The 18,604-nt window shown below is 51.1% G+C and overlaps 2 protein-coding genes across 2 annotated transcripts; one reads left to right on the plus strand and one right to left on the minus strand.

Moving 5' to 3' along the window:
• The first annotated feature begins 8,906 nt into the window (after positions 1-8,906).
• Positions 8,907-9,977, plus strand: LOC121353549 (keratinocyte proline-rich protein-like). The gene is made up of 2 exons (XM_041467448.1): positions 8,907-9,698; positions 9,885-9,977. The coding sequence occupies exons 1-2, from the start codon at positions 8,907-8,909 to the stop codon at positions 9,975-9,977; spliced, it is 885 nt and encodes a 294-aa protein (XP_041323382.1).
• A 5,391-nt stretch (positions 9,978-15,368) lies between these two features.
• On the minus strand, positions 15,369-15,878 carry LOC121353577 (proline-rich protein 9-like). Its single transcript, XM_041467500.1, has one exon. The coding sequence runs from the start codon at positions 15,876-15,878 to the stop codon at positions 15,369-15,371; it is 510 nt and encodes a 169-aa protein (XP_041323434.1).
• Positions 15,879-18,604: the final 2,726 nt, after the last annotated feature.

An 18,604-nucleotide genomic window follows, 5' to 3' on the forward strand; every position in this document is an offset into this window, starting at 1 on the left:
GAATCAGGAAATTTAGGAGCTCTTGGGTAATTGTGCCCCACACGGGGGAAGGAGCAGAGAGGGTGAAACCCTCCCTTTTTCCGGGAATTCTCCATCAGGAACGAATCCAGGTTTTCCTGGTCAGCTCTGAGTGTCCGGCTCCACCTGGACCACGAGAACGTGGCTTTGTTGTGGTTTCTCTCCTGCAGGAATCCTTTCTTTGATCTGAAGCCACAGTTCCTCTGTGGCTTTCAGCTCCCATTTTTGGAGGCTGGAACCTCCCTTTGACCAAAACGATCAGTTCACATCCATATAAATATAAACCATAAACACATCCAATTTATATAAATTTATATTGATTTTTCCAGGTCTGGACAGAGGCAGGTGGGACACCAGCAGGAATTTCCACCTGGAAAAAGTGGTCAGGCATTGGAAGGCGCTTCCCAGGTGGGAATTCCTGCAGCAGGGCTGATTTTCCATCTCCTGAGGTTTCAACCCAACGCCTCGGACCACACATTGAAAATTCGCCTTTTTTCTCCCCTTTTCTCTCCTTTTGTTCTGCTGCCAGAGTTTCTATTTTCGGAGCAGGGAGGGAGCTCTGCATTCCTGGTGCCTCACCCTCCAAATCCGCGTTCCTGGCTTATTAAAGGTGGGGTGGAGAATCCCCAGGGTCCCACCGGGCTCCTCCTCCCGCGGTTTTTGGGACCTCCCTCCTCCAGCCCCTCCCTGCTTTAACTCCTTTCCTCCACCTTCACCTGGCAGCGGCTTGCCGGTGGGGTAAAAAGGGCAGAATTCCCAAATCCCTGAAAAGAAATCCAAGGTCATTGAGTCCAAGCTCGATCCATACCTGGACACCCAGAAAAACATCCAGGAATTCCTCAGATACCTCCAGGGGTGGCCACTCCAAACCTCGCTGAGCCCCTTCCAAAGCCTTTTCCATTTTCCAGGAGGAATTTCCCCGAATTTCCCCAAATTTCCCACCCTGAGCCTCCCCTGGCACAGCTCGAGGCCGTTCCCTCTTGTCCTGCTCCATTCCCTGGGATCAGATCCCAAATCTCCCCTGGCAGATCCCAAATCCCCCCTGAATCCCCCTTTTCTCCAGGATTAGCCCCATCCAGGGTTTTCCAGACCCTTCTCCAGCTGCTCAGCACTTCCACATCCCTTTTCCATGAGGGGACCGAGGACCAAGTGTCACCCGAGTGTCACCCGAGTGTCCCCAACCACCAGAGCGCAGCATTGGCCCGCGCAGGCGGCTCCTGGAAGATCCCTTGGGATCCTCCCTCTTTCTCTCTCTGTGTCTCCAGGAAAAGTTTTAATTTCGGGTTTGGCTCAGCCCAACCCCTTTTTGCCACTGGATCTGGGAAGGAGCAGCACGGACTGGGATTGTCCTGTCGGGAATCCGCCCCATGGAGAAGGACCTGGGGGTCCCAGTGGGAAAAAACCTGTCCTGGAGCTGTCCCAGCCTGGGGCGTCCTGGGGACAGCAGGGACAGCGATCCCAGGGATCAGGGAGGGATCCCAGGGATCAGGGAAGGATCCCCACTCCTCTCACAGCCTCCTGTTCCCATTGCTGGGAATGTTGGGAATGTTGAGCCTGTGGAGACCCCAGAGCCCCTCCAGGATCGGCAGGGGCTCCAGGGAAGCTGGAGAGGGATTTTTCCTCAGGAATTGCAGGGACAGGACCCAGGGAATGAGGTCAGGGGGACAGAGGGGGAATTTGTGTGGGATTTTGGGGAGGAATTGTTCTCTGTGAGGGTCTGGCCCAGGGAATTCCATGGATTTCCCATCCCTGGAAGTGTCCAAGGCCAGGCTGGACAGGGCTTGGAGCAGCCTGGGGTGGATGAAGGTGTCCCTGCCCCTGGGTTGGAATTGGATGAGCTTTAAGGTCCCTTCCCACCCAAACCATTCCAAACCATTCCAAACCATTCCATGATTCTGAACCATTCCACTATTCCAAACCATTCCAAACCATTCCAAAACCATTTCATGATTCCAAACCATTCTACCATTCCAAAACCATTTCAAACCATACCAAAACCGTTCCATGATTCCAGACCATTCCAAACCATTCCAAAACCATTCCATGATTCCAAACCATTCCAAACCATTCCACCATTCCAGGCACGGGGCAGGGAGGGAAGGGCAGGGACCAAAGGAAAGGTGAAGGGACGAGCAGGGACCGCGCTTGGAGTAATTATTATTAATTTAATTAATTTGTAATTAAAGAGCTGCAAACGAACCACAGACAAGAAAAGTTCTCTCATTATGAGTAAATTCTCGATTTGGGCGATTTAACAGCGCTCAGGGCGAAATGAGAATGCAACTCCTCACCTGGGTCCCTCTTGCTTCACCCTAAAAGGGTTTTATTGCTTAATTAACTCTTGGTTTCTCTAATTAGGAGCTCTTTGTTCTGGGCCAGGCTCGGGGGAGGTTAAGCCTGGCTTTAGGGTCAGAATAACCCTGGTGACTTCTCAAAGCTCAGCTTTTTTGGGGTTTCAGCACCAATTTTTCTTCGTCGGCTCCATCCCTGTGCTGGGATTCCATGGGGAATAAAACCCTGGGATTTGGGGTTGGCCTCGTGCAGGTGTTGGGATGAAGCAAATGGCGAGCCCAGGGTTGTAATTTTAATTATTTTAGTGATTAACTCAGCCCGGCTCATGGAACTCATGGAAAAGACAAAATCCATGATAAATCCCTTTGGTTTTTTGGCTCAAACACCAATAATTGCCTTTCCCAGTGGCACCAGGAGCACCACAGAGCTGATATTCCAGAAGAAAAAAAAAAAAAAAAAAAAAAAGGGATTTTATCCTTTTCCAAGAGGTCAGGGAAGGCTGAAACTTGCCTCTGTATCCCAATTCCTCTTTGGGTCTTTGGGTGTCCCCAAGGCTGCTCCACTTTCCAGCAAGTCCTGGAAAAACCTGGGAAAGGCTGAACTCCAGCGAGGTCATTCCCAGTGAGCTCCGGAGGGGGAATGAAGCAATCGGGAATTGGGTTCTTTGATGGGATGGCTGCTGGGAGAGTTGTGGGGTTTCAGTGAGGCAATCAGAGCCCTGCGGGGGGAAATTAGGGATAAATTTAGGCTGGGAATTAGCAGGAGGTTTTCAAAGAGCAGAGAAGAAATTAGGACTAAGTTTAGGCTGGGAATTAGCAGGAGGTTTTCAAGAAGAGAATTAATTAGGGGTTAATTTAGGCTGGGAATTAGGAGGAGGTTTTCAAGCCGAGAAGAAATTAGGGATTAATTTCGGCTGGGAATTAGCAGGAGGTTTTCAGGGAGCAGCCCAGCAGGACTCAGGAACAGGCTGGGAAATCCAAAAATGGGACTCAAAACAGGGAGCAAGCTTTGGGGGATTTAAGGGGAGGTTTTACAGGAGATTCCCAGTCCTGAGTCCCTGACTCAGCTGGGAAACTCAGAGTTTTATAGGAATTGTCTGGATCCTGGGAAATTCAGGAATCATAGAATTATGGAATGGTTTGAGTAGGAAGGGATCTTAAAAATCATCTCATTCCCATCTCTGCTATGGGACACCTTCTGCTGTCCCTGGTGGCTCCAGGCCTTGGCCTTGGACACTTCCAGGGATGGGAAATCCATGGAATAACCTGGGACCCTCACAGGGAGCAATTCCTTCCCAAAATCCCACCCAAATTCCCCTTCTGACCCCATTCCCTGTGTCCTGCAATTCCTGAGGAAAAGTCCCTCTCCAGCTTCCCTGGAGCCCCTGCAGATCCTGGAGGGGCTCTGGGGTCTCCACATTCCCAACATTCCCAACATTCCCTGCCTGTCGGAAAAATCAGCCAGAAAATGGCCAGATCCAGTCCTTGGATCCCACCACCCACTTGGGGTTGTCCAGGTTTTTTGGGACCTTAAATCCCATCCTGTGCCACGGGCAGGGACAATTCCCACCCTCCCAGGTGGCTCCAAGCCCGTCCAGCCTGGCCTTGGACACTTCCAGGGAAGCCACAAAGGTCCCGGGAGTTTGGGACAGGAGCTGCTCCAGGCTCCAGACCGATACCGGCAGATGCTGCAGGTGCTAATTAAGCCATCCAGCAGGTGCTAATTAAGCCTTTGTTTGATGAGTTCACCGCGATGTCCAGCCCGGAGCTGGACACAACAACGACATGGGCGGAGCCGAACCCTCCGAGAGCCCCGGGCCAGGCCGGGCCGGTTCGGCAGCTCCTGAGTCACGGCTGAAATCCGGCGGGGCAAAAGTTCCCAAGGATCCTCCCCTCTGTGCACAAAGGTCCTTAATCCTGGGGAGAAAATCAGGGAGAATCCATGAAATCAGGAGAGAAGGATCCTCGCTGCCCAAAAAATAAATCTGATCCCTAAACTGAAGTCCCCAAATCCTGCAAAAATCTGTGATTCCAGGTCTGTGGAGTCCTGAGGGAGAGCTCCTCAGTTCCCAAAAGAATCTGATCCTTTCCCCAAATCCTGAATGGAAAAAAAGGTCAAGGAGCATCCCCAGAGTCCTGACTGAGGGGTTCTTACTTCCCAAAAAAATCTGGGAATTGCATGAAAATCCCCAAATCTGAGGTGGCCAAAAAGGTCAAGGAGCATCCATGGAGCGCTGGGTGAGGTCCTCACTTCCCAAAATTCGGATCCATTTTTTTGGCAGAGTGAAGCAAAGGAGCTCTGGGACCCTTGGAGACACGGGACATCCCAGATGGAGCCGCCAGCTCCCGTTTGGATCTCCTGGAATAACTCCTTGGAATTCCCTGCTCGGCACCTGGGAGGTCCCTGATAAATTTGGGATTTCTGGGATCTGGTGCAGCAATTCCCACCCGGGAATGCCAGGCTGGGAATTTCCTTCCCCGCGGTGTCGCGATCCCTGGAATTTGTGGCCCCACGTTCCCTCCATTCCATCACGTTTCTCCCGTCCTTTTCCCAAAGGTTTGGCTAAAAATAGATTTTTGTGCAATTCCCGGGGATGGGAAAAGCAATTCCATCTCTCCTCAGGGAAAAACATTCCCTCCCTTTCCAGGGGCTGACTCCGGAGCCTCTTTGGGCAATATCCATGATTTTTGTGCTGAGGTTGCTGCCCGGTGACCTCCGGAGCATTTCCAGACTGGATCCAAACCAGTTTAAGGTCAGGCCACATCTCTTCATCTCCAGACAGGGTTTAGGATTAGGTTTAGGATTAGATTTAGGTTTAGGTCTCTCCCTCCCAGCCATGGGAAGTGTTTGACTTTAATCCCTGGGCGTCGCAAGTTCTGGGTTTAAATTTGGCACCGAAATGTTCCAGAAATTCTTTATTTGTTGCTTAAATAAAAATGTCCCGAGCAGGTGGAGGTGTCCAGGGCTCTGAGGGATGGACAGCACCGAGCTCCGACCTGAGGAGGAGAATTCCCTCGGGAATATTGCACAAAAATTCGGGTGGAAGGTTGGAGGTGGTGAAATTCCCTGTCCGCTCTCAAACTCGTCTGCTCCAGCCTCGGCAGGGCAAAAACCAGGACCAGGGAATGATGAAATCATGGAATAATAGAATAAGGGAATCATGGAGTATCAGAGGATCATAAAATCGTGGAGTTAGAGAATCATGGAATCATGAAATCAGAAAATCATGGAATCAGAGGATAATGGAATCATAAAATCACAAAATGATGGAATTAGAGGATCACAGAATCACAAAATCACGGAATAACGGAGTCAGACAATCAGAAAATCATGGAGTTGCAGAATAACAAGCATAAACTCATGGAATAATAAAATCAGAGAATCCCAGAAAATCAGAGTATCATGGAATGGTTTGGGTTGGAAAGGACCTTCAGGATCATCCCGTTCCAAGCCCCTGCCGTGGCCAGGGACAATTCCCACTGTCCCAGGTCTCTCCAAGCCCCATCCAACCTTTCCTCGGACACCTCCAGGAACAGGGCAGTGCCGAGCCCCAAGGTTTTAAGGACTCTGATCTCCTTCCCTGCATCTCCCCGTGGGAAGGGCACAATTCCAGGAGCTTATCTCGGTTCCAAGCCCTGCCAGCCACCAGGCTGCCTCGAAAGCAGCCAGGCAGGTCTGGGAAGTGCCCTAATTCCAGCCTGGAATCGGCACCAGCGGAGCAGCAGCAAGGCCTGAGTCAGGCTTTGGGCTTGGGCTGGGGTATTCCCAAAGCTGGAGACTAAAACTGAGCCTATCCCAGAGGGAACAGCAAGGCAGGACCCGGGGGAAAACGGGAATTTTACAGACGGGAGAAAATTCCGGAATTTCTCGGCCTTGTGCTGCCGAAGGGTTGTTGAGGGAGGAAGTTGCTCCATGCCGGGAGCAGCTGCTTCCAGGTGCTGCCCAGGAATTCCGGGAGGTGACGTGAGACCAGCTCAGCCTGTTGGAAGTGATCGCAACGGGATCTTGATCCGATAAAAGCTCCGGAAAAGCCGCGGAGATGAGCCCGGGAGAGGCCTGGGATGACCAAAGGTGATGAAATTCCCATCTGGGTGGGACACGGTGTCTCCAGGAGCCGTGTCCTGATGGATCCCGGAGATTTGGGGGATCGGGATTGGATTTCAGGGGGTTTCTCGACTCCATAAATGTCTGGTTTTCGTTCCACTTGGACTAATCCTCAGGGAATGCACAGAGTTCCCTTTCTTTCACATCTAGGCCTAACCACCTTTTTTAATTCCCTTCTGGAATTCTGTGGGGCCGGTTCCCCAAATTCCATTTGGGTGGGAAAAATCTTGGATATTGTTAAAAATCCCTGGAGATAAGCTCAGCTCCCTGCTCCATCGCATTTAGATGGGTGAGAGCTGCAACTCCATGGAAAATGCGATTTATCCAGAAAATTCCAGGATTATTGAGGTTGGAAAAGCCCTCCAAGATCCCTGAGTCCATCTTTAGATGGATCAACCCCTTTCCAGGAATTCCTTGGCCACCTCGAGGGGTGGCAACTCCAGATCTCACTGGGCAGCCCCTGACCGCTCTTTCCAGGAGGAAATTCCTGGAATTTCCAGGAAATGCCTCCTGGTGATTCCAAACTGAAATGAAAGTTGAGGGAAGTCCACTAAGTTCTTCCCAAGGAAAACCCAAAAAAGGGGAGGTTTAGCTGTGGGATGACCCCTGGATGGGTTGAGGTGGGAATTCCCAATAAATCCCAGGAATTTCAGACATCAGAGGGGGTTTTAGCTATGGAATGACCCCTGGATGGGTTGAGGTGGCACCAAACCCCTCCAAGCCCCCAAACCTCAACGGGGTCTCCAATAACTCCATGAACCCAAGGCTCTGACCTTTATCCAGGGAGAAATTCCACGGTTCAGCGGGATTAGTCAGGGGAACGAACTCAGAATCCTCTCTGAAAGTGCCTACGTGTAAAACCCGGCCGGGCAAGGTTCTTGTGAAAGAATGAGCTCATCAGCCAGGAGGACTCATTCCCAGAAGGCAGGGCTTCCAAACCCTATAAAAGATCCCAAATCTCCCCACTCCAGCATCCACTCCGCTCCCGCTGCTCCCTCGGCACCGGCTGGGTGAGTCCTGCAATCCCAAGGTTCCTCAGGGAGCTTTGGGATTGGGAATCCCGAGGTTCCTCAGGGAGATTTGGGATTGGGAATCCCGAGGTTCCTTGGGGAGGTTTGGGATTCAGAATTCTGAGATTTTGGAGGGATATTTGGGATTGAGAATCCCGATATTCTGGGGGATGTTTGGGATTGAGAATCCCAATATTTTTGGGGGATGTCTGGGATTGAGAATCCCGATATTTTGGGGGAATATTTGGGATTGATAATCCTGATTTTTTGGGGGGATATTTGGAGTTCAGCCATGCAGGAAAGTTTGGATTTGGTGCTTTGGGATACGCGGAGGGTTCCTGGAAAGGAGAGAATTTGTGGGCATTGGGGCAGCCTGGAAATGGCACTGGAAGGCAAATTAAGACCAAGCCTAAATCTGAGGGTAATTAAGCCCTAAATTAGACCCTTCCTGAGGCGTGGATCAGATGGAATTCCGTTGGTTCAAGGGCCAATCTCCTCCCTCCAGGGAAGGACACCAAACCCTCTCCTGCCAAATTGATTTTCCTTTGATTTTATAACCAAAAGGTTTTTAAAACTTCCATTTCACCCAGGAATTCCTTGGAAAGAGGCAAATTTGGGAGCACGAGGGCGCTGCAGGGAGACAAGAAGTGAAAATATGCCCCATGTGCTGCCTCATCCATGTCAGGAACAAGATCTTAATTAATTAATTAATTAATTAAGGTCTTATCAGATGTTAAAAAAAAAAAAAAAAGGATAGAGAGGAGGGGATTGGCTGTGAGAGGAGCTGGGAACCCCCCGGAGAAGGGAGGAATTTCCCCTCTCTCTGCCTTGGGGAGTTCAAATCCCTTCCAACCCCGCTTTTGGAATTCTCACCTTTCACTCCTGGCTTTGGATTTTAAAAAGCGGCAGCGCAGGAATTCCCGAGGTCCGGGCGAGCCTTCAGCGGCCACAAAATTGTCCCCAAATTGTCGGGGAGGAGAAATCCTCGCTGCCCGCTCTGACTCAGGAGGGAACGGCGGTGACAATCCCGGACCTCGGGGACGCTTTATCCCTGAGAATTCCCTTCCAAGAACCCTTCCAGGGTCACCCAAACCCTCGGCATTGTCACCGGAGCCGGGTGAGACCGGAGCGAGAGGAGGAGCTGCCTCCTGGGAATTTAACCCTCAGCTCGCCGGAGCCTCGAGAAACCTCCCCTGGCGTTCCAAATTCCAAGGAAAAGCTGAAAATCCAGGGGCAAATATCTGGAATTATTTCAGGTTTACCAGTCCAAAACACCCCGTTGCCCCTACATTTATATTATTTTTTTTCTGGCACACCAAACCTCATTAAATGTTTGGTTTTAGCCTCGGGAAGCCAAGGGCAGAGCAGGAAAACTCGGCTTTTTAAAATTTTAAACGCGTTTTTCAGAATTGTGTCACCCTCGTCGCGGTAACAGGAGAAATCCCCACCTTTTTTTCCAGGTGATCCCGTTTTCCCGCAGAGATGTCTCTGAACCAGATGCAGATCAAGCAGGAGCTGCAGCTCCCCCCCGGCTTGGGTAAAACCACCGCAAAACAGAGCCCGGAGCATCCCCAAATCCCAGAACCGGGAAAAGGGGAAGCTGCGGGGGCTGCGGTGCCCCAGGGCCCGCCCCAGGAGCAGCAAACCCAATTCCCTCCGGCATTCCCGAACCCCGAGCCTGCTCCGCGCCTGGAAGAGAAATCCTGCCCGGAACCGACGCTGGAAAAGCAGGAGGCCAAGGAGATCCCGGTTCCCGTTCCCGTTCCCTGCTCCGAGGCTGCTGTGTGCGCCCAGGAGAAGCAGCAGGTCCAGGAAATCCCGGTGTCCATCCCAGAAAAGCAGGAATGCAAGGAAATCCCGGTGTCCATCCCTGATCCACACCCTGACCCTGTTCCGTGCTCCCAGGAGAAGCAGCAGTGCCAGGAAATCCCAGTTTCCACCCAGGAAATCCCGGTGTCCATCCCAGAAAAGCAGGAATGCAAGGAAATCCCGGTGTCCATCCCAGAAAAGCAGGAATGCAAGGAAATCCCGGTGTCCATCCCTGATCCACACCCTGACCCTGTTCCGTGCTCCCAGGAGAAGCAGCAGTGCCAGGAAATCCCAGTTTCCACCCCTGACCCTGTCCCGTGTGCCCAGGAAAAGCAGGAATGCAAGGAAATCCCGGTGTCCATCCCAGAAAAGCAGGAATGCAAGGACGCCCCTGTCCCCATCCCAGTTTCCATCCCTGAGCCCACTCCATGTGCCCAGGAAAAACAGGAATGCCAGGAAATCCCAGTGTCCATCCCGGAAAAACAGGAACGCAAGGAAATCCCGGTGTCCATCCCGGAAAAACAGGAATGCAAGGACACCCCTGTCCCCATCCCAGTCCCAGAGCCCGCCCCGTGTTCCCAGGAAAAGCAGGAACTCCAGGAGACCCCGGTGCCCGCCCCGTGTTCCCAGGAAAAGCAGGAATTCCAGGAGATCCCGGTGCCCACCCCGGAGCAGCGCTCCCTTCCCGAGAAATTCCCTCCCCTGGAGCAGCAGCTGGAGCAGCCCGGCCCGTGGCAGAAATAGAGGGAAAATCCCGATCCCGGGGATTTTCTCCCCGAATCCAGAGGTTTTTCCAAGCCTTTTGTTGTTGTTGGTTTGTTTTTCTTTTTTAAACCCCTGCAGAGCTTTTGTCAGGAATTCCTTCCAGCCGCCCCTCCCGCTAACGCCTTGTCCTTTACTAACAGCAGGGAATTCCTGTCGGGAATGCTTTCCAGCAGGGTTGTAGCTCCCCTTCCCAAATTCCTGCCCTTTTTCCCAATCCCGCGGCTTTGGAATGCCCAAAAAACCCCCCCAAAAAAATCATGGAGCAAGGCGGGGATCGTGAAGTTTAAAGAAAGCCCCAAATCCAGGGAAGAGCTCATCCCCTTTTTCCTGCCTTTTCCCCCTGGATTCCAGCTCCCACCTGGAATTTGGGAAGTTTTTCCCCTATAAACAATCAGATTTTGTGCGGAATCTGCCGCCAAAAACGCTCAAAACTTCCCAAATCGGGAATTAGTGCTGAATTTTTTGGTGGAATGCAAAAATAATCCTTCGGGACTGAGGGAGAAAAATGAAGATATTTAGGATAGATCCGACTTTGGTGGAATTTAAAAGAATCCTTTGGGATTGGGGGGGGGAAAAGGAAGAATTTTAGGATGAATCCAAGCTCCCTCTCCCCTTAAATTTCCTCGGAGGTGTCAAAGAGCAGCTCAGGCCGTGAATATTCCATAATTACCCAAATTTATGGATAATTAACTCCACTCCAGACATGTTTGGGAAGGGATTAACCCCGGGCGTGGCGCAGACGGGATAAAGGAGGAATTCCAGCCGGGAATGTTTCGCCACCCGTCGGTGTTTGGGACTTTGTCTCGTGATTGTTTTCGGCTGCTGTTGGATCCAGGATTTATTTCACTGTGAAAATTCCACAATAAAAGCGACTTTGAGTACCGAGTTTTGGGAATTTTTGTTACTGGTCGTGGGGGGTTTTATACTAGGTTGTGGGGAATTTTGTACCAAATTTTGGGGATTTTTGTACCAAGTTTTGGGGGGTTTTGTACCAAGTTTTGGGGATTTTTAAAATCAAGTTTTTGGAATTTTTACACTGAGTTTTGGGGGGGTTTCTATAAAGTTTTGGGGATTTTTCAAATCAAATTGTGGGAATTTTTATACCAAGTTTTGGGAATTTTTGTACCAACTTGTGGGATTTTTTTAATATCAAGTTTTGGGGATTTTTTAATCAAGTTTTGGGGATTTTCAACGGCTTCTCCTGAAAAAGATGCAGAGGAGGCTCAGCTTGCAAAAGCCAGGGTTTTGGTGTGCTTAAAGTTGATATTTTAGGGGGAAAAAAAGAGAAAGAGAAGGGAAAACAGGAGAAAAGCACCAACAAAAAAACCAGGGAGCAACCACGAGGTAATTCCATCATTTTATTGCACCACATCCCAAATCAAACTCGGAATTAAAACCAGCCCCGCCGTTCATTTATCATTTTCTAAACCTAATTAAGCGCATCTCGTTATGAGGTAATTTCTGGCAAGCGAAGCAGGTGGCTGCAGGTCTGGAGGCGTTCCCGGGAGCCAGGAGAGGTGGGAAAAGCGGGATTTGGGAATTGGGACGGCTCCTACTTCTGCTTGGAGCACTGCTGCTGCTGCTGCTGCTGCTGGGGCAGGCTCTTCACGGCCGCCTTGGCCTGGCCTTTGGAGGCCTGGCTTTGCTGGACCCCCTTGGGAAGGGCCCCGCACTTCTGCTGGCACTGGGCCGGGATCTGCTGCGGCTGCTTCTGCTGCTGGGACATCCTGGGCGGGCCTGGAATTCAAAATCACGGAGAGAATCGAGCCGTTTTTAAGGATTAAATTCGCCTTTTTGGGGTGTTGAGGTTACGGGCGCTGCCTCAGCTTCGAGATCGACCCCGCTGATTTAAACTTAATTCCAGTCCCAAGCCAGGCAGCTCCTGGGATTAAATCCTGAGGGTGCTGCAGTTCAGCCTGAATTTTGGGGAGTTGTTTCCTGCCCCTTATTGGGTTTTTTTTGGATCCCATCCCGTTCCCTGCGGGATTGGTCGCTCCACTGAGGGATCAGGGAATAGCTGTGCCTAAAACGAGGATCAGAGGCAAAACCCAGCCTAACAAAGCCAGGGAAAGGCTGCAGAGCTGGAGAGGAGACAACACCAGGGGTTTTCCTTCCTTCCCTCTGCTCATTTTTTCCTGGGAATCTTAACTTTAAAAAGCTCGGGGGAAAAATGTGGATTTTGGAAAGCTGAACTCAAGGAGAAGCTCCAAGGAAAGCAGCCAAAGAGGAGCAGAAAACTGGGAAAATCTCAGGATTGGGAGTTTTGACAGGGAAAAGTCCTTTTATAACAAATCCCAGTATTGGATACCAGTCCTAATATTTGATAATATTCCTAATATTTGATAATATTCCCAATATTTGATACCAGTCCTAATATTTGATACCAATTTTTGGAACCACCACACCTCTGCCTCAGCTCCTTGAGGCCCCCCAGAGCAGGAGCCACACCCGGGGCCATGAAATTCAGGTGGATTGAGGATTTTATCCAAGGAAACGGAACCGGAATCCCCGGAAATCCGGGAAGCTGTTCACCATCTGCCCATGGATGCCAACCTTTGGTTATCCACGGGATTCTTATCAATCTGGGCAAAAAATATCACGGACTTCTGACCCAAAGAGTCCCAAACCACTGGTTGGAGCCTCAAAACACCCAAAATTCCACAATACGGTTTTCCACCCATTGCAGGCGGAATTTTTTGGGGGCGACAACCCCAGTTTGGCGAAGAAAACGGCGGAAAATCCCAATCTTTCCCACCCCGGGGCACCAGAGCCCTCACCTGGGCAGCGAGAGGGGCAGGGAAGGACTCACCTGGCGCGTCCTGCTCGAGGAGGGAGCTCAGGAGGAGCCGCTGCGGGTGTGGAGCTTCCCCAAGGAGCGGCTTTTATATCCCTGCGGAAGGGCCGATGACTCCGGATTAAACTCGGTGACCAGAATCTTTCACAACCGGAACCGGCTCCGCTCCCACCTCCTGGACCTCAGTCAAAGTCTGGGAGAGATTCCCTCCTCTCCTGGCTGCGGGGGACTGGGTGTTTTTCACGCAGGGCACACCCAGCGCGGCTCATCGCGGGGTGATTTGTTAATAATTCATTAATAATTTCTTAATAATTCATCCCATCCCTGTCCCAGGCAGAGATCCCGCAAAGAACCAGCAGCTGGGATAATCACATCCACACGGGAATGAGTTTTAGGGATCATTTTGGCTGGGAGCACCTGGAGAAATCTGAGTGGGGTTGGGAATCTGTCCTGTCTCCTGGGAAAGGGACCAGATCTCAGTTTGGAACCCCGTGGTTCTGGATTTTGCTGTTTCCCTTCTCCAATTCCCATCCCCAAAAAACAGGAATGAAACTTTTTTTTATTCTTGCCCCCAGGAAATTAGGAAGATTTTCCAGGCTCCTGCACCTCGAGCCTGATGAAATATCCCTAATTATTGCAAATATCCCAGGAATTCCAGCAATTCCCCGTGCTGACCACAGCTGGTGCGTCAGGGCTTGGCCACAGGAAATGTTGGGAGCTCAGCAGGTCCCTCCAGGATTTTCCAGGTGCTCCCGTGATCCCTGTTCCCAGGGAAAATGGAAGAATTCCAATGGCAGGCACAGGTGATGGATCGGGATGGAGATGCTCCAGAATCAGGTGAATCACAGAGGGGAGGAGCTCCACGTGATTCCTGATTTAAACCTTTTCCATGATTCACGGTTTAAACCTTTTCCAGGCCTCCAAGAAGACACAAAAGCGACACCTCAGATCTTGGATCCCCAAAAATCTGGAGGAATTTGAGGCACAAATTCCTCATTTCCCCATCAGTTTTCCTGGGAATATCCAGTCCAGGTTTGTTCAGGTGTAGGGGTTGGGTTTTTTTCCATGATTCCTGACTGAAACCTTTTCTATGCCCCCAAGATGTCACAAAAGTGGCACCTCCAGGGCAGAGCTTGGATCCTCAAAGATTTGGGTTCCTCGGGAGGAATTTGAGGTGCAGATTCCTCATTTCCCCATCGATTTTCCTGGGAATTCCTGGCCCAAGTGTGGGGTTGCTTGCCCTGATTCCTAAAACCTTTTCCACGCCCCCAAGATTCCACAGAAGTGTCACCTCCGAGTCGCTCCTGAGGCAGAGCCTGGATCCTCAAATTCCACGGAGGAATTCGAGGTGCTGATTCCTCCCTTCCCCATCCATTTTTTGGGGGGGATTTCTGCTCCTGCTTTGCCTCTCAGGCGTGCTCAGGTGTTTGCCTTCCCCAGCTGTGTTTTTTTTTGCCTCCCATGATCCCCGCCGGAGGGTGTCACCTCCTGGTGTCACCTCCTGGTGTCGACAGCGAGGGACACAAAGAGGAACCTGCTCCTCGCCTCCCCACCTGCGCATTAAAAAGGCGATTTGGAAACAGTGTCGGCACACCCCCGAATATAAATATCTCTCTTTTCTTCTCCAGATTAGATATTCCCCACCCTTCCCGTAATGAGGGGGTAGGTGGGGAGCGATTTCAGCATTCCCAGACATGGAAATGGCGTGGCCAGCATGGAACCGGAGGTGAAGAAAGCCACAGGCACAACCTGGGAGATTTATCTCTGAAATCTGGGGGGTTTTATGGGTTTAACTCCCTCCAGATCATGGGGTCACCCTCAGCTGCAAACTTATCCAAAATAAAGATGTATTCATATTTATTTAAAATTGTGCCTTCCAGATGTTCAATTCCTGTATTAATTTAAGGCTTTCTTCCACTTAAATTCGCCTTTTAATGGTTTCTAGGATTTACTTCCCAAATCCCAAGCTGTGAAGTCCAAAATTCTGTCTGAAAATCAAATTTCTATCAATAATTTCAAGTATCTCTCAGAAAAGAATTGACCAGACAATGATTTCCTTGTTGAATTAGAAGGAATTTCTCCATATTTTAACTTTTTTTTACTTCAGGCACAAAACCCTCCCTGACCACTTTTGAAAACTGAAATTCAGGAAGATATTTTGGGGTCTGAAGTCATGGAAATGGGGAGAAAAAAGACAAAAGACAGCTGGTGCCATCAATGGTCATTTTTTATTGCTGCACAGAGAATTTACAAGACTGAGAAGAGACAAGAGGAGAAAGGAAGGGGAAAAGCGTCGACATCTTCCACCACCAGATGCTGACAGCGCTTCCTGGGATTCCCAACGCTAAAATATCGGGAATGCCCAAGAAAAAACGCTGGCAGGTGCAGGAGTGAAAACACAGGGAACACTCAGAGACAAAACGTTTTCCAAGACGAAGACAACGTGGGACGATCAGAGCAGGAGAGGCCTCGTTGCGTTGCCGATGGGTCTGCGCCGTGTTTTCCATCCAGAACCCGCGGGTTCGGCTCCTCACCGGTCACCGGAGCCGCCCCGCGGGGCCAGGCCCGTGGGGGGATCAGCAGGGGCGGGAGCAGGGCTCCAGGCACACGGTCTCACACGACTCCACGCACTTGGTTTTGCAAACCTCGGCCTGGCACTGCTCCACGCACTTGGTGACACAGGGCTCGGGGCACTGGGCGGGGCACTGGGCGGGGCAGACGTCCACGCACTGCGGGGCGCAGCTGGTGTCACACTGGGTGGCACAAACGTCCACGCACTGAGGGGCACAGCTGGTGGCACACTGGGTGGGGCAGACGTCCACGCACTGCGGGGCGCAGACCTCCACGCACTGGCTGGAGCAGGGCTTGGCGCAGACGTCCACGCACTGCGGGGCGCAGCTGGTGGTGCACTGGGTGGCACAGGGCTCCACGCACTGGGTGACGCAGCTGGTGGCGCACTGGGTGGCACAAGGGGCCTGGCAGACCTCGACGCACTGGGTGGTGCAGGGCTCCGGGCACTTGGTGCACTTCTGCAGGCAGGGAGGGGGCAGGCAGGGCTGCTTGCACTGCTCGTAGTAGTAGGACATCCTGGGGAGGTGCCGGGGCAGCGGGAAAGAGCTGGGAAAAAGCTGGGAAAAAGCTGGGAAAGAGAAAAAAAAAAGTGATCAGGATATCGGTGCGTGCTTATGGAGGCGCGGTTCGCGGTGTTGAGGTCTCGGTGAGTTTGTGTTTGGCTGAAGAAAGGAATGTTAGGAAGAGATCCTGTGTCCAAGATTCCTGGGTTCTGGAGGTGGAAGGGACCCACGAGGATTTCATCAAGTCCAGCTCTTCAGGGAATGACCCCTGCAGGGATCAAATCCGTGAGCTTGGCATAGTGAGTGCCACGGTCTGGGCCAGTCCCAGGGTTTTTATGGAATTAACGCTGCCAGAGAACCCCTTCCTTCATTGGGAACCTGTTAGGAAGCCCTGAGCCATAAATCCTGAATTTTATGGGATCAGCAGTTTGTAGAAGCCATAACACAAAAATACTTCAATTCCTCCTATTCTCAGTTCCATCAGCAGATGTTCCAGGGCTCATCTCTTCCTTATCAGATCCTCACACCCACCTGGGCACGTTCCCCGGGCTGGGAATTCCCAACCACAAAGCCCAGAGGCCACAAATCCCGCCATTATCCCATGGAATCATGGGATGATTTGGGCTGGGAGGAATCTCAAAGATCATCTCGTTCCAACCCAGACCAAGTTGCTGCAAGACCTGTCCAACCTGGCCTTGGACACTTCCAGGGATGAGGAATCCATGGAATAACCCAGGCCAGGGCCTCACCACCTTCACAGTTTCTTCCCAATATCCAACCTAAATTTCCCATATTTCAATGTAAAACCATTCTCTGTGTCCTGTCCCTGCAGTTCCTGAGGAAAAGTCCCTCTCCAGCTTCCCTGGAGCCCCTGCAGATCCTGGAAAACGCTCCGAGTTCTCCAGAGGCTGAACATTCCCAGCTCTCCCATCCTGATGATCCTCCAGATCCTGGGACGTCACTGGAATTTTTTTGGGGCATTAATGGGGCCCATCCTTCCGTGAGGGAAGGGTTGGCCCAGAGGCTGCAGCTCCCATTTCCAGCTCATTTCCTCTTCTTGGCTTCTCCCAGAGATCTCCCCCGGCTTTGCCTGCAGGAATCCTGCAGCTCCCTCCTTCCAGATAGAGCCTCTTCCCACCCATCCCGTTTGAAGTCCCAGGAGCTGCTCCACAGCATCCATTAATTTATTTAATTCCCAGCCTTAATGAGGCAGGAACAAATTAACCAGGATGGAACAGGAGGAAGGAGGAGAAGCAGCCACAGTTCTGGAGCAGGTGACTTCTCCAAGCTCCTCCAGGCAGAGCAAACCCTAAACAAAGTTCCCAATTCCAGGACAAATCCCAGAAGAGAAGCACAGGAGCGAAGCTCTCCTGGGACCAGGAGTGAACTCTCTTTTCCACGAGATATCCTGATAAAAATTCCCTGATAAAGCCAAGGAGGACTTACCGGGTCACCGGTCCTGGCGAGCGACGGAGAAGCCAAAGGAACTGGCGGGAGCCTCCGAATCCAAACCTTTTATATGGCCGGAGTGGCGTCAGCTCCGGAAACGCGGGAGCCCAGGGGGATGGACAGATGACCACAAACTGCCCCGGCAGGCTCCACCTCCACATGCTTTGCATGTTTGTTTGCATCCTAATTTTTGGTGGAAGCCCTCTTCCAGGAAAGCAGGTGATGCTGAGCCAGCCGAGCTCCGATCCCGGTCATGCGGTTCCCAACGGGAATGGCGGAGTCATTAAAAAAAAAAAAACAGCAGGTGCTGAATTAATTGGTTTTCAGAAAGGGATTTAATGCGCTGGGACGTTTCCGTGGCCTTATTTCCATAAATGTTGGGTTTTGATACCTGGAGTTTTTCCAACGTGGGAATGGCTGTTATTAGGGAAGATGGATAATTAATTGGATTTACTATGAGAAATACCATGTCCTAATTCTCATGGAAAGGCACAACCAATCCTCCAGCACTCCCACAAAACCTTGAGGTCCCTGTTTTCCTGATAACTTAAATTATTTCATTCACCCAACCCATTCCTCTCCATGAATTAACACCATCCATGTTTGGAAGTTCCAGTGGGGACACAACTCCAGGTTTTTTGAGGAATACTTCAACCTGTTCAAGGCAGAATAATCCTCATTTTAAAGATGTTTTTCTCTCACAGAAAAGTACAAAAGGCTCCAGTTTAAGTGGGATTTAGGCCCAGGACACAATTTTTATTAAAGTTTTGCTGATTATGGAAAATCCATGTTTATTCCAGATATTCCAGTCATGGAGACAGGAACGTGACCATCGCAAAAATTCTAAATAGGGATAAAAACCACCCCAAAATAAACCAACCCAGCACGAGCAGCACGTCCTGTTTATGCCCCAAACCCGGAGTCTCCCGGAGAATTCCAGGCATCAGCACCAGTTCCTTCCCAGTGCTTGTACTGGAATTCCACCCGGAGCTGACGGATCTCCACGGGGCTTTTTGCCACCTCACGGGTGGCTCAGCTTTTCCACAGACTCAGCTCCCCACGTGCAGCTTCTCCCCTTCCCTGGAGGCTCCGCTGCCCCGGAGGCTTTTCCGGGGATAAACTGGGACGGGCACGGCGTGATTTGCTCATCTTAAACACCTCCTTTGTCACGGGAGGAGAAGCTGCACCCAGCAGAGCTCGGATTTGGGAGCTGAATTTTTAGGCAGATTAATCCCCCCTCATTTTCTACTCCTCGAGCTGCCGGGTGTGGAAATTTTCCCCCAGAGCAG

The sequence above is a fragment of the Pyrgilauda ruficollis genome, unplaced genomic scaffold, assembly GCF_017590135.1.
Source record: "Pyrgilauda ruficollis isolate IOZ18807 unplaced genomic scaffold, ASM1759013v1 scaffold208, whole genome shotgun sequence".
Classification (NCBI taxonomy): Eukaryota; Metazoa; Chordata; class Aves; order Passeriformes; family Passeridae; genus Pyrgilauda; species Pyrgilauda ruficollis.